Source organism: Dipodomys ordii, unplaced genomic scaffold, assembly GCF_000151885.1.
Source record: "Dipodomys ordii isolate 6190 unplaced genomic scaffold, Dord_2.0 Scaffold14, whole genome shotgun sequence".
NCBI classification, from domain to species: Eukaryota; Metazoa; Chordata; class Mammalia; order Rodentia; family Heteromyidae; genus Dipodomys; species Dipodomys ordii.
The window spans coordinates 15,492,978-15,508,909 of record NW_012267230.1 but is presented as its reverse complement, the minus strand read 5'-3'; the positions used below and the strand labels follow the sequence as shown (position 1 = coordinate 15,508,909).

The 15,932-nt window shown below is 46.5% G+C and overlaps 1 protein-coding gene across 1 annotated transcript in view; it reads left to right on the top strand.

The window, feature by feature from the left end:
* Hn1l (hematological and neurological expressed 1-like) overlaps window positions 1-13,773 on the top strand; it is a 14,687-nt gene extending 914 nt beyond the window's left edge. The window contains exons 2-5 of the mRNA XM_013011317.1: window positions 3,198-3,346; window positions 8,636-8,778; window positions 12,439-12,487; window positions 13,391-13,773. Of these exons, the coding sequence (XP_012866771.1) occupies window positions 3,198-3,346; window positions 8,636-8,778; window positions 12,439-12,487; window positions 13,391-13,575 (526 nt within the window). The 3' untranslated portion in view covers window positions 13,576-13,773. The remainder of the gene's footprint in view (window positions 1-3,197; window positions 3,347-8,635; window positions 8,779-12,438; window positions 12,488-13,390) is intronic.
* Window positions 13,774-15,932: the final 2,159 nt, after the last annotated feature.

The window sequence follows — 15,932 nt, the reverse complement described above, 5'->3', positions numbered from 1 at the left end:
GAGCCACAGCACCACTTCCGGCTTTTTTCTGGTTTATTGGAGATAAGAGTCTCGCGGACTTTGCTGCCCGGGCTGGCTTCGAACCGCGATCCCCGGATCTCAGCCTCGAGCAGCCGGAGGGCAGGCGGGAGCCGCCCGCTTCAGTGCACGGCTCTGCCGGGTTCGCCGGGAGCCGCGTCTCTGGCGCACCTGCGGCCGTAGTTACCCTTCCAGGGTTTTTCTTCAGACCCTCCACTTTCTGTTTTCATTCGCTCATTCATTTCTTGGTGACGGTGATCTCGTGGTAAGACTTTTCTACCTTTAAAGCAGGCTTTACCATGAATCCAAAGTCATTTACACTGTAATTTATTATTTATTGATGGGTGCTGGTCCTGGGCATTGTCCTTGAGCATTTTCACACAAGGCTGGTGCTCTACCACTTGAGCCACAACTCCACTTCCGGTTTTTTAGTGCTTAATTGGACATTGGAGTCTTATGGACTTTCCTGCCTGGGCTGGCCTCAAACCACTATCTCCAGATCTCAGCCGCCTGAGTAGCTAATGTTTACGGGTGTGAGCCAACAGGTGCCCAGCTTTGATATTTGTACAGGATTGGACAAATTCGGTTTTCACATCTTCTCTCCAAGCCTCCTCACCCGGCCCCAAAAGCTTTTCCAAAACAAGCGGTTGAGCAAATTTTGAACTGGTCAAACGTGAACACTTTTCTGCCTCTCCAGTCCCACAGTCCACCTGAGCATTCTTCCAGACGTATGTCTCTTATTTCCTATATGGAATATCTTTACTAAAACATAATGAAAGGGGTATCACAAGAGGAAAACGTAATTGGTGCACACCATATTGAAAATTTGTCCTAAATTATCTGAGCTGGCTAGCACTCCCCTCCCCCAGTCTCATTGTGGTAACTTCTGCTTGAAGTTCCCATGAGGCCACACTGGGTCATTGTTGTAGGTCCTATTTTTATTGAAAGGCCTGTTGAACTCAGACCCTGCTTGCACTGGCATAGCTGCTGAAGGCTGTGAAACCCGTTGTACTGGGCCCCACTCACTGCCTTTGTGATGGAGATAGCCTCAGACCAGGTTCCCAGGCCAGAACATGCTACAGCACTATACTTTCCTTTTCTATGCTTGTTTTCCATTGAAAGAAAAATCAGAATGTAACATCTTGTATTTCACCACCCCAGAAACGGTTCATTTGAAATAAACTGCCACTTGCCTCTTAGGTCTCTCCAGAGACAGCTTGGAAGTTGCCAACCTTCTTGTGCTTTGCTCTTACACTTGCATGCACCACAAACCTCAGACACAGCTGGTTTTCCCCTTAAATCTGAGGTTCTGGTCAAAGGATTTGCTGACACTCATCTTCAAGTCTAGAAGGTTTCGTGCAGAGTTGCAGTGTTACATTATCTGGAGTTGTGTTAGAGGCAGAGGAAAAAGAGACTAAACCCAAGCATGTTAGACTTGCAACTAGGTAAGGGAAATAGGACAAATAACCAGAGCTGTGTGATTTATAAGTGGCTTTGTCCTCCAGCAATACACCTATGGTCTTGTTAAGTTCCTTTCTAAGCCTGATTATTGGTGATTAAAACAAGTGTTGTCATAAATTTTTCAAGGAATCATTAACTGCTGAACAAGGCAGTTTTTTTGACACATCTGCTTTCCCCTTTTTGCAAGAAGATAGGGACGTAGTCCCAGCTCAAAGGCCTGCCAGTTTGTGCCTGGAGTGGCCAGCGGAGGTCTCTGTTGGGGCATGGGTGGCGCATTGTCTGCACTCCGAAGAGCATATGACTTCCTCGCTTTCTGCTGTCCTCCCTTGTGGCAGACTGAATGCTCCATTTGTCAGCTGCTCCTTGTACTTTGGAGGGAACAAGAGCATTTTCATTATCCTATTCCTTTTAGCTCCACCATGAGCAACCCATGTCCCTGTGGATTTCCAGTGAGGCCTAACCTCCTCTTAGCTTTCACACACATAGTTTCAAGTAGTTGTAAGTGTCTGAGTCACTCCCATTTCCGAGGCCTTAGGGGGCCACACACTGGTTTAAGATTCAGTTTCTGGAGATTTCTTCTCTGGAATGAATTTTAAATCTAACTGAATGTCTAGAGAAGACACTCGCCCCAGATGCCATGGTCGAAAATACACAGTGGTCCTGTTAGGTGCTTCCATACTAGTACTGGGCATTTCACTGTGACACCAGACTTGGGCCACAGACTACAAACCCTGTAAGTCACACAAGAAGCAGTAGAATCATAAGTCAGGTGGGCTGCGGCTCATGCATGGACTGGACACTCTTGTACCTTTCTTTTTTTTGGGGGTGGGGCCTGATCTCTGGGCCTGGGCGCTGTCCCTCAGCTCTTCAGCTCAAGGCTAGCGCTCTACCACTGGAGCCACAGCACCACTTCCGGCTTTTTTCTTTTTGCTTATGTGGTGCTGAGGAATCGAACCCAGGGCCTCTTGTACCTTTCTGAGGGCCTCTAGAAGATGGGACATGCTTAACACAGGTCAAACCTAACCCCCACTGCAGGAGCTGAGCTCTACCAGGGCCACTGTGTCTCCCGGCACTTGGGTATGGGATGTCTACCAAGTGTCAGCTACTCACTGGGGTTGGGGCACGGAAAGAACAAAATATCTCTTTAATCATGCCTTTTAGGGCTGGGGATGTGGCTTAACAGTAGCGTGCTTGCCTAGCATGCATGAAGCCCTGGGTTCGATTCCTCAGTACCATATAAACAGGAAAAAGCCAAAAGTGGTGCTGTAACTCAAGTGGTAGAGTGCTAGCCTTGAGCAAAAAGAAGCTTAGGGACAGTGCCCAGGCCCTGAATTCAAGCCCCGGGACTGGCCAAAAAACAACAACAACAATGTCTTTTATTCCATTCACACTCATTTCTTATAAAGTAGCTTAATTTAAATCTATTAGAATGAATTTCTGATTGGTTCTTTTTATAATGTGGCTCCTAGAAATGTGAAACTCCTCATGGTTTTTGTGTATATGTGTTTGAAACATGGTCTCACTGTGTAGCACAGTTTGTCCTCCAACTCTGGTCCTCCCAAATACTGTTATCACAAGCATACACTATCGTACCCAGAGTGGCTCTCATTTCTGCTGCCTACTGTTATAGCCTGGTGGGAAAAATCACCACCACCAATCTGTTGATTCCTGAGAGTCTAGGGCAGCCACCAGTGACGTGTGCTTACCTGTGTTTACAGGTCCATGAAGCCCCCAGGAGGAGAAGCAAGCAATATTTTTGGAAGTCCAGAAGAAGCGGTTCCTTCATGCAGGCCTAATAGGATGGCATCTAATATTTTTGGACCAACCGAAGGGCCTCAGAACATACCAAAGAGAACAAACCCCCCTGGTATAGACCTTTGTAATTTTTAGTTGTGGGTTTTGTGGGGTTTATTTGCCTCTATTCTTTTCTGCTGTTCATTTGAAAATAACTGCTATTTCTTTTGTTTGTTTAGAGTCAGAGTCTTGCTGTGTATCCCAGATTACAAAAACTTACAGAGTTGGTGGCTCACACCTATAATCCTATCTACTCAGGAGGCTGAGATCTGAGGGTCCTGGTTCAAAGCCATCCTAGGCAGGAAAGTCCATGAGACCCTTAACCAATTAACCACCAGAAAACCAGAAGTAGCGCTGTGGTTTTACCCTAAGCTTAAGAGCTCGGGGATAGTACTCAGCCCAGAGTTCAAGCCCCATGGAAACCGCCCCCCCCCAAAAAAAAAAAAAAACAAACAGCAATCTTCCTGTCTCATTTTCCCTAAAGGGTTAGCTTACTGTGCCAGGCTTCTATTTCTTTCTATCCTCTCAGATATTTTCTGGTATATGTTATCCTTTGGCATCAAAGTTTTTCTAAAGTGAAAGACTGTACTGTCACTTTCTCCCTTGTGAAAATGGCTTGAGCACACAAATCCCATCTACTCATCAGACACTGATTGAGTGAGGATATTGAACTGAACAGTAAGAGTTTGGTTCTTGGACTCTTGGAAATTCTTAAGTTCCATGCAAATATTTATGCATTCAAGCATTTTTCTTTCTGTGTGTGTGACAGAGAGAGTCAGTACTGGGGCTTGAACTCAAGGAATTAACACACTCACTGGCATTTTTTGTTCAAGGCAGTCAGTGTACTGGCTTTTTGCTGGTTAATAGGAGATATAAGAGTCTCATGGACTTCTTTGCCTGGGCTGGCTTTGAATCATGATCCTCAGGTCTCAGCCAATCATTTTTATGGTGTTATTGACTTTCAGTGGGATTAAAACTGTGTAGACATCTAGACAGTTCTTCATTACTTGCCTGCACTAATGGTTAGAGAAGAAAATAATTTTTATTTTTGTAAGAAAGTTTTAAGTTGGCTCATGCCGACCTAATGAGGAGGCTGAGATCAGGACAGGAAAGATCTTGAGTTTGAAGCCAGTCAGTCGGGGCAAACTCTTAAGACTTCAAAGCCAAATTTAAGACAACAAACACAGGTCCCTATGGCTCATGTATATAACCTTAGTTACTCAAGAGGCTGAAATCTGAGGAACATGCTTTCCTGCCAACCCAGGCAGGAAAGTTTGAGACTCTTATCTCCTTTAACTACCAAAAAACAGAAGTGGAGCTTAATTAAGTGGCTCAAGTGGTAGAGTGCTAGCCTTGAGCAAAAAAGCTCAGGGATAGTGCCCAAACCCCAAGTTCAGGCCCTAGGATCTACACGTTCTGTGCATGGGCATACATACACACACACATAATTGCCAACAAAATAAGCTGGCTAAAGTTGTGGTTTAAGTGTTAGAGCCCTAGCCAGGCTAGCAAATCAGCTGAGCAAGTATGAGGTCATGAGTTCAAAAGACTTAGTTTAGTGTCTGTAATCCCTATTCTCTGGAGGTTGAGACAGAAAAGATAGTGATTTTAAGACCAGCCCGGATTAAATAGCCAGACCCTGTTTCCAAAAGAAAGTGTGGTAGGAGAGAGAAAAGGAGAAGATGTCTCCATGATAGCAGGGTTTGTTTCATCCTTAAAAGATCTGAGATTTGATCAAAATGTTACAACGAGAGCAGGAATTGCTCCCTACCTCCTTCCGGTTCTGGGTACAATTCCTTTTGACCAAATGTAAATAATTGTTTTGCTTATTGGTTGGTGGCTGTTGGAGTTGGTGGATATGGTCAGCAGAAACGCCTGCAGCTTCTAGAGTGACTGATGTTCTCATGGTGTCCAGCTCAGGTTAGGGCCAGGAATGGTCAGCCCCTCGGACCACCACACCAGGACGGCAGAGCAGCTTGTGGTATGCAAGGTCATCTCAAGCCCAGGGTAGCTAGGTGAGTGAGAGCTGCCTGTGTGGCCCTTCCTCAGCGGAGGGCCTGTGCGGTGGTTTATATTGTCTGTTGGGCTTCCTGGAGAGCTTAGAATCCCGTGTCTGGCCCTTGAACCTCATGTCCATGGGCACTGGAACACTCGAACGCCTGGTGGGGAGCCCGGACCCCTTGACCAGGGGCTCAGCAGCGTGTTTGAGGAGCTGCACCTGCCGCTCGCTGCCTGACCAAGTTTCTGCATCTTGTGGCTCTGGAGTTTCTTTCCATCAACCAGAGTCTCTTTGAAAATACTCTGTGAAGCCCCAAAGGTACAAACAAAGGCAGCGTGTGCTATCTCTCCCCCTTTCGTTCATCTTTCTTCCTCACTACTGGCTTGTCTAGGTCTTTACTGATGGTTTCTGTGTTTACCTGAGTGTGATGATGCTAAGTGTTTAGCATGTGGTTTTTTACCACAATTATAGGAGGTAGGCAGTAGTGTGGTCCTTTGACGATAAAACTTTCCTCTGTAAGAAGCTTCTGCAATAGGAAAACACTGGCATGCCGGAGTCCTTCACCTACTTAGTGGCAGGAGTAGCTTTTGGATCTGAGTTTTCCTGCCTCGTGCCTGTGTGCTAACCTTACCTCCTGAATGCACCATCTGGATAAATCTCTTGAAATATAGAGTCCTGGGTCAACAACTTGCAAACAGTCCTGTGGTTTATCCCTAATGTATATATGTGCTTGTATGTACCAATATAGTGGTTACCTTGCATTTATTTTCCTTCAATTGTGAGTGAATGTAGGCTTTTTCTTTTTGTTTTTTTTTTTCTAGTCTGGGGCTTGAACTCAGGGCCTGGGCACTGTTCCTGAGAACAATGAGAAGTTAGCACTCTACCACTTGAGCCACAGCGCCACTTCCGGTTTTTTCTGTGTATGTGGTGCTGAGGACTTGAACCCAGGGCTTCATGCATGCTAGGCAAGCACTCTATCACTGAGCCACCTTCCTGGCCCTAGCCAGCTTTTCTTGCTTCAAAGCTCAACTCTTCTTTCAAGAAAGATGTTGAGTAATAATAAGTATGTGATTAAACTATATTGAAAGGGTAACGAATGAGCGATTTGGATGTAAGCCTTCGGGGATGACCAGGAATGACATGATGGGAGGGCCCCCTCTCTGCCTGGTGAGCCAGACACCTTTGCTAGCAAGGCCAGCAACCTCACCAAGGGGTGCCTGCAGGACACCTGCATCAACTGTTTCAATTCAGTACTCACCTGGGTAGGAGTCTTATCTATTAGTTGAGAAGGTAGGTCACTTGCCTAAGGTCACACAGTGAGTGGGTGACAGCAGGGACTCTGCCCCTAGCAGCAGCCTTGCCCCAGAGGCCCAGTCCGGTCCCACTCCATACTGGCTTTACAAACCACCGGTGTCCAGTTTCCAGATTGGATCTCTGGGAGGTCCACAGCTGGGGTTTGGGAATGTTTTATGATAACCCTGAAGTTGTTCCCTGAAAGTTCTTGTCTCCGCCCCCCACAAAGGCAAATGCACTGCACCAGCCCCACTTTCCATGCACAGGTAAAGACTTCCTGACAGCATTAGTTTAGGCCTCTAGAAGTTGACACTCCCTGTTCTGCTTGGGCCCCACCCCACTGAGGGCTGTGTGGATTGCTCCTGCTCCCGTTCCTCCTGCGGTGATGCTTATCAGCCCTGTGGTAGCCATATGATCGTCATAGCCAGTAAATAACTTTAAAATGTAATTATTTGAAAGTAGAAAACACAAAAGACAACTCTTTACAAAGAGCTTCTTAGATTCCTTACACTTTCTTACACACCCTTGGTCCTTATATTTCTTATACTTTCTAATACTACACACCTGTCTTTCCTACTTTCCTGAGTACTCTTCCCCCCCCCCATCTTTCTTTTTTTTTCTTTTTCCTTTTTTTCCTTTTCTTTTTTGGCCAGTCATGGGGTTTGAACTCAGAGTCTGGGTGTTGTCCCTGAGCTTTTTTTCCCCCACTCAAGGCTAGTGCTCTACCACTTTAAGCCATAGTGCCACTTCTGGTTTTCTGCTGTGGCTGGCTTCAAACTGCAGTCCTCATATCCCAGCCTCCTGAGTAGCTAGGGTGACCGGTATGAGCCACCTGGGCTGGGCTCCCGATTACTTTTCTTTGTTTTTGTGGTATTGAGATTTGTACTCAGGGCCTCACAATTTATAAGCAAGGCACTTTGCCACATTCTCAACCCCCTTTTTCTCTTTCTTATTTTTCAGGCAGGGTCTCGGTCAGGTGTGTCTCCTGAGTAGGGATCACAGGCTCACCGCCACACCTGGTCTAGTTGTCAAACCAGCTATTATCTTGTTATCTTGCTATTTTCCTGCTGGGCTGAACCTTGACCCTCCTAATCTCTGTTTCCCAAGAGGTTGGGATTTCAGATTTCAGGAAATCACATTTTTCTTTACTCAAATCCAAGCCAATGAGATCCCTCTTTTTATATTAAAATGTTATAGTGCTATACAGATTGTTCATAGAACATGTATTAGCTGATACTTATTGAATGTTTATATCCTAGGCATTGTTCCATGCTACAGTATCTCAATGAGTTTTCATACAGCCCTGAGAGAAAAAACTTTATTTTCCCTACTCTACAGATGAGGAATTAGAGATAGAAAAAGGCCAAGTGTCTTTTTTATAGCCACACAGGTAGTGAGTGGGTGTCTTTTCTTTCCCTCTGTTGGTTTGTGAGGTGCCAATGCTTTGAGTTTGATAATCTGCCTCCATTTAGCATAGTGCTTTGTGGAAGGTTGGTCGTTGCTGTCTGCAGAGTAAAGACAGTTATCAGTTGGTATCATATAGTAGGCGTCTCTCTGCCTACCATAGATGTCTAGGCTTTCTTGTGTCAAGTCCAGCAGGCCCACAAGAATTTCCATCTAAGATGCATATTTTTATCAAAAATGTTACATTTCTTTCATCAGAAATACCTAGTCATCACTGGAAGGTCCAGCCAGAATGAGATCAGAATGACTAGTAAATGTTATTTTCCAGATTACAAGTTTGTCTCCAGTAGGGCATGTTAATAACTAAAGAACTCTACATGAACTCAACATGTTTGTTGTTTTGAATAGTTAAGTGTTCAGGAAACTCAAGAGGGGCAATGTGCTGTGTGGTTCCTTCTAGAGGCCTGCCTGGATGCGGTGGGGGGGTGGGTGGGGGGGTGCTGATCTAGAAGACATGAAGGCCTAGCTGGCCCCAGTGAAGGAGTTGGCTGGCAGCAAGCTCGGTACCTGCACTGTCACTGTCGTGAGGTAACAAACGTAGTGACAAATGTGAGGAAGCAGCAGATGGCTGCCGCAGTGCTCAGTGTCCTCTGGTTGTTTCTGCAGGGGGGAAAGGAAGTGGTATCTTTGACGAATCAACTCCTGTGCAGACCCGGCAACGTCTGAACCCACCTGGTGGGAAGACCAGTGACATTTTCGGGTCCCCAGTCACTGCCACTTCACCCTTGGCACACCCAAACAAACCCAAGGTATGGACGACATTCAGATAGCAGACGTGAAAGAAAACAGAGTGGAGCCAAATTCTTAGAAAAGGCTCCAAGGCAGGTGTGACATGACTTAAGAAAAGGCAAGGTGGATGACGCCGAATTTCCTGGTGTTGTCATTTGCTGTTGGGTTGGGAGATCCCCTGAGTCACCCAGGGAACTGGGAACATGAGGCCCGATGGGACTTGTGAGCGGTCAGCAGTGCGCTGCTCTTCCTGTGCTCCTCACTGTGCCGGAGAGAGGAGGAGAGCACCTGGCACAAATGTGGCTGTACGCTGTTCATTTTGGAAAGAAAGATGATGGCTGATGATGGGTTATTCACCATAGGATGACAAAGTCCTTGTACTTGATACCAGTGTGCATAGCTACAGCATTCTACACACCTTTGATGCAAGATGAGCACAGTCTCCTGAACAGTAGAAAGATGGAGCAAATACCGATTAGATATCTGTGAGCCCCTGGGCTCCAGGTCCAGTGACGGGGTGCATCCTAACTTCCCTGTGTACCAGGGCCAGCACAGCCTACCTTGGTATTTGTGGTAGGCCGAGTGGTGGTAGACTTTTCTGTGCTATACTTTGGCTAGAGCTTATCTGTATTAAACTTTACTGCCAGTTACGAGAATTTTTTTCTTTTCTTTTTTTTTTTTTTTTGCCAGTCCTGGGGCTTGAACTCAGGGTCTTGGCACTGTTCCCAAGCTTCATTTGCTTAAGGATAGCATACTGCCACTTGAGCCACAGTGGCACTTCCAGCTTTTTCTGTTTATGAAGTACTGAAGAACCCAGTGTTTCATTCATGGTAGGCAAGCACTCTAACACTGTCTCATTTCCAGCTCCCTAGAAATACTTTTAAACTATGCTTTTCCACTTATTTTTGTGATCAAAGAACCAGAAGCAAAACAGCATGAACCCACCAGTGCCCAGTGAAAATTATATTTTTTGAGAGGACATTAAAATTTAAAAATGATTTAATCTGTGTAAAGCACTTTGGTTTACCAAGTACCAAGTACTGTAGCATTACTCATCCCAATATCCCACAGAGTCCCTAGAATGTGCAGTCCATGAAGGTGAGGACCTGGGTTTGCTAGTTGTCTCAGTAGAGCATGTATCTCAGAGCATGAAGAGGAGGAATCACCCACTCATTGAGTACCCTACCATTCATGCTGGTCCTTCAGATTTAGAATCCCACATCAAGAGTACTTTTTTTTTTTTTTTTTTGGCTCCGGTCATGGGGCCTGAACTCTGGGCCTGGGCGCTGATCCTCAGCTCTTCAGCTCAAGGCTAGTGCTCTACCACTTGAGCCACAGCGCCACTTCCGGTTTTTTCTTTTTGCTTATGTGGTGCTGAGGAATCGAACCCAGGGCCTCAGGCATGCATGCAAGGCAAGCGCTCTACCACTGAGCCACCTTCCCAGCCCATCAAGAGTACTTTAACAGAGGAGTATATTGAGGTTTAGATAGGACCTTCCCGAGTTCTTCAGAGATTTTTTTCTTTGCTGAAGCTACTTTGTCCCTAAGGAATTTGTAAATCAGTTTCCTGTAGTATGTATATGATTTCCCCAGATATAGGAACAAAGCCCAAAACTCAGCTCTACCAAAATGGAGAGCCTGATTTGCAAGACTGCTCCCATAATCTAGTGCCTTAAGGCGCTACACCTTTGGCGTAAAGGTGAGTCAGAAATAGCTTAGTCGGGCTGGGAAGGTGGCTCGGTGGTAGAGTGCTTGCCTTGCATGCATCATGCATGAGGCCCTGGATTCGATTCCTCAGCACCACATAAGCAGAAAAGGCCAGAAGTGGTGCTGTGGCTCTAGTGGTAGAGCACTAGCCTTAAACTGAAGAGCTGAGGAACAGTGCCCAGGCCTAGAGGTCAGGCCCTAAAACTGACACAAAAAAAAAAAATAGCTAGGTAGCCCACTATAATCCTATATAATCCCTATAATCCTAGCTACTTTAGGAGGCTGGGACTTGAAGATCACAGTTGAAAGCCAGCCCAGGGGGAAAGTCTCCAAGTAACTATCAAAAGGCTGGAAGTAGAGCTGTGACTTAAGTGGTAGAACATTAGCCTTGAGCAAAAAGCTCAGGGACAGTGCCCCATGAGAGAGAGACAGACAGACAGACACACACACACATAGTTCCCTCAAACTGAAAAGCTTTTCCATGTGTGTGTGTGTGCCCCATGAGAGAGAGAGACACACACACACGTATAGTTCCCTCAAACTGAAAAGATTTTCCGTGTGTGTGTGTGCGTGTGTGTGTGTGCGTGCACCCGCGCGAGTACAGGGGCTTAAACTTGGCTTTCCCGCTCAAGAATGGCACCTGAGCATCAGTCACTATCCAATGCCAACTTTTTGCTAGCTAATTAGAAATAAGAGTCTCACAGACTTTTTTTTTTTTTTTTTTGTCGGTCATAGGTCTTGACCTCTGGGCCTGGGCGCTGTCCCTCAGTTCTTCAGCTCAAGGCGAGCACTCTACCACCTGAGCTACAGCGCCACTTCTGGTTTATTGGAGATAGGAGTCTCATGGGATCCTCAGATCTCAGCCTCCTGAGTAGCTAGGATTACAGGCGTGAGCCACTGGCGCCCGGCTTCTCACAGACTTTTTAACCTTGGCTGTCACCCTCCTGAATGAATAGGATAAAGTCTCCATTTTTAGCGTGGGCCAGCCTGGACTCTCATTCTTTGATGTATGCCTACTGCATAGCTGGCGTGATAGACACACGGTACACTCAGGGCTGTTGCTGTTATGGTAAAGGTGGCATACAGAGTCACTCAGCTCGGAATGGCTGAGATGGAGCTTTTTGTCCAGTCTGGCCGTGAATCACAGCTCTTCCTACCTCAGCCTCCCAAGTAGTTTAGTTATAGGCATGAATCACCACACACAGCTAAAAGAAAATTCTCAACCATTTCTGGATAAATGAAATAGCTAAATATCTTCAGAATTGGTGGGGTCTAAGGCTAGGCGATAGGGCCATTGAAGCCGTTAGCAGGATACGTGGGACTTACTGTGTGACTCCATCTGCTTTGTTTTGGTAGCACAGAACCCAGACGCTCTTGGCTAGCCCAGCCCTCTACTGCTTATGATTAAATCATCAATGATAAAATCATGTTTTAAATGTAGCTGGGGGGGGGGGAAGGGTAAATGAGTAAAATAAGTGAGTACTTTATGTATATGTGAAAATGGAACCGTGAAACCTATTAAGATTAGTTTAAAAGGCAGGAGGGGGAGGGAGATAAGAGATCGGTAGAGAGATATTGTTAGGCTATATGGAAATATCACAGTGGAATACCCCTCGTATAAACTAATTTTTGCTAATAAAAATGTTTGCTTTAGCTGGGTGCCTGTAATCCTAGCTACTCTGGAGGCTGAGATTTGAAGATTGTGGTTCAAAGCCAGCCTGGGCAGTAATGTCCATGAGACTCTTATCTCCAATGAACCTGCCAGAAAACCAGAAGTGGCGCTGTGGCTCAAGCAGTAAAACACTATCCTTGGGCTGAAGAGCTCAGGGAAAGAGCCCAGGCCCAGAGTTCAAGCCCGATGACCAACAGAAGAAAAAAAAAAAAAGTTTGCTTTAAGTTAAACAGATTGTTCATGTCCTGGTCTTCATTGTCCACTAGAATGAGTACTGACCTGGTGGTCTGTCTGGTTGCAGGACCATGTTTTCCTGTGTGAAGGAGAAGCCACAAAATCTGATCTTACAGGTGAGCTTGATCCCTGCCTTTGTCCTGTGTGGCGTCACCTTGGGAGCAGAGCGTTGGTGGTGTGCCTGGCAGCACGGAAGGGCATGTCCCTCTGTACCTTCCAGCAGTCACAGTGTGTGCGTTGTTGAGGAAGGCCAGGGACACAGTGGTTATTTCTGGACAAATGTTTGTATTTTCTTTGCCTCATCAAGTCAGCCATGCGCCAGTGGCTCACGCCTGTAATCCTACTACTCAGGAGCCTGAGATCTGAGGATTGAGGGTCAAAGCCAGCCAGGGCAAGAACGTTACAAGTATCCACCTCCAAAAGTAACCAGCCAGCCACCAAGCTTGGAGTGTGCTCAAGTAGTAGCACAACAGCTAAGAAGACAAGTGACCACGAGGTTCTGAGTTCACACACCAGTACCTGTGTGTGCTGGGGGCAGGGCGGGGACATAGAGGGAAACATGAAAGGAGTGTTTAGTCATCCTTAACTTTGCCACATTTCCAGAGCTGCATCTGCTAATCAAGCTGAGTTCTCTTGGTGCAGGAGAGAATGCATGCTTGGCTTACTTTCTCTCCCAGCACTATGTGAAGGCTTGATGAACTGTTATGAGGCTGACCTTAGTGCAGCTTGCCTGACAAAATAGTGACTGAAAGGCAAACGCAGCCCAAGCAGAAAGTAACCTAAAAGACCTCACAGACAGAAGTCATGTAGAGGAAAAGATTTATTGCCAGTAGAGCTGACAGGGCCAAGTTCTCATGAGCAAAGTGGAGAATGGCGCCCCCTGGCTCCTTGGAGGCCCCTTTTGGGGAGGAGGGTGGGAGTGCCCCACCCCCAGGAGCTGCCATTGAGGGCAGAGATGATGTGGGCGTTTCCTTACAATGGCTACCACTAATAGACATTGTACGGGCTTTGTCTCACAGCTGCAACCCATACCGTGCCCCGAGAAGAGCCTGGTGAGAAGGGGAACTCCCGAGGAGACCATGCAAAGGCACCTGAGCCCATAGCTGCGGTGGACAGCCATGAGCCCAGGCTGGGGCCCCGGCCTCGCTCCCACAACAAGGTCCTGAACCCTCCAGGAGGCAAATCCAGCATCTCTTTCTACTGAGAAGCGCCTGCTTTGCCTGTAGCCAGACCAGACACTTGAGAGATAGGGGATTGAATGTTAGTGTTTCCTTTCATGCAAACTAGTGGATGGGAGAGGGTTATTGCACATGAGGCTGGCTGCTTAGTGGCTTTGCTGCCCTCTTAAGAGCCACCCAGAGGACTGTGCCTTCTAGGCTGCTGTGAAACACATTTAGGTATAAAATGGGACTTATCCATGCATTGGTGGTTCTATATGGAGCAAAACGAAGACGAGAGAAGAAACGTGGCAGGACCTTCCCTGTCCGGCTATCAGCAGTCTTCCCTGGTCAGGCATCCAGAAATGGATAAAAGAAACCCAAACAACCTGTCTGTCCCTGGGGAAATGTGGGAGTGAAGCGTAAATGGAAATACTACAAAGCTGGTCTCTGCCTTAAACATTCCCTGGTAGGGAGTCTACTGCCAGCACGGCCTTCCCTCCCAAGATTACCTTTCCATCCTACACCCAGTGTATTGTCCTGCAGTCTTGAAACCGGTTCTCAGTCTTCTGCTTTGTGGAAGATTTTTATACACTAATTCTCTGAATTGTCCATTCCTGAATCTAAAACAATGGCCCAGGCTCACAAATCTTCGGGGGCTGGCTCTGCTCCTTGTCATGCCAGGTTTGCTTCTAGATTGTTCTTTTTGTTTGTCTCATCAACCCTAAGTCTAGGCCCCCTTCCACAGATCTTTCTACACAAGACCTCTAGCTTCTGCAGAACTTAAAACATTCAGATATTTCCAAGTACTGGGCTTAATCAGTTTCTTCCTTTCTGTTCTGTTCCTGTAGTTGGTGGGAAGATGTGCATGAGAACCTTGGGTTTGTAGGTTGGTTTTTTAATAATACCTGAAAAGTTATTTTTAAATAACAGCTTCTCGTAAATGCCTAAAGACTCAATTCCTAACATCTGGGGGCGGGGAAGAGTCCCTTTCTCAGGCACACCAAAGAAGAAAAAGCTTTTCCAGCCCCTTGTGGAAAGCTTGAAAGCCTCTGGAACACATTCACAAATGCTGCTCCTTCGGCCAGGATGTTAAGTAGTCTGCCAAGAGAGATACTGTGCTGGCAGAAGTTGGGTTGCATCTCCTGCCTGGTAGAGACCTCTGCTCAGCCCAGAAGGGCCGCAGCCTCCATTCCCTACTTCCCTCCCGCCTGGTAGATAACAGTTAACAGGAGAGGTTCTGGATGCTGCTGTTGCTCCTGTCTGCAGAGTTCACACCAGATGCCAGGTGTCATCATTTTTATTAAGCTTAAGAAAAGCAACAGCTTGTACAGTCACACTCGTGTTTGCTTAACTTTATAAGTGCCTGCAGGAGCTCTGTTTGCTATTCATGACCTATTGAGAGGTCTGCACTGGGCTTTGTCAACCAAAGAGTTCCCCCCCCCCACACCCCCCTTCAGTTGTCCTTCAGACTCTGGAGCCAAGAAACAAGTATTCCATGAAATGGTCAGATTGCAAATGGGTTATAGTTAAAATCATTTATAAGGATGTCATTTCAAATTCAGGGTATGTTTGGTTGTTTTTTGCTGTTTAAAAGAAATGTCATAAATGTTTAACTTTCTAAACCAAAACACAGTAACTTGTTTAACTTACCAGCAAATATTGATGGTAGCAATGAACATTTTGTGACTGTTTTCTTAATGAGGACTTGTGAATTCTGAATTGGATTGCCAAGAAATCCAATGTTAATTTCTGAGTTGGTCCAGTGGAAGGTAATTCTCCAGTTCTGTCCACTGATGGGGACTTGTGGGTGGAGAAGGGGAACCTACAGCAGCAGCCCAGATACCCTCGACTCCCTGGGCAGCAGAGTGCCTGCCTTACTTTCCCTTTCTCTCCCTTGTCTTCCTGTGAGGCTGTGGGTTGGGCTTAGGGCCTAAGCAGTGCAGAGGATCATCTGAGCCAGTTATCATTTGCATGGGACCTCTGGAATGCCTGTGTGCGGATGAATACTGTTCTCACCATCTTTGTCGCATTGAGAAATTACTAGTCTGTATTAAGCCTTAAAACTCTTTTAAGTGCATTTGGTGCCAACTTTTTTCTACAGCTGTATGAAAACAAGAAACCTGTCCTCACATCACAATGCAATTTTGATAGGAACATTTTGTTATTTTTATGAAGTAGAACAGGATATAACAACTGAATTAAACGTAGTTAACCGTGTCCACAGTCTTGGCCTGTTATTCTGTGCTTGTTCTCAGCAGTCGGCGCAGCACCCTGGCTGCTCTCCCGGCGGCTCTTCCTGCCCAGGCGGCGCTCGGGCAGGGCCGCCCCGGGCCGGCCTGGGGACTGCAGCTGTCCGCGAGCCCAGGATGCCGGCTTGTGTCCGTGCGGCGGCGGGACGCCG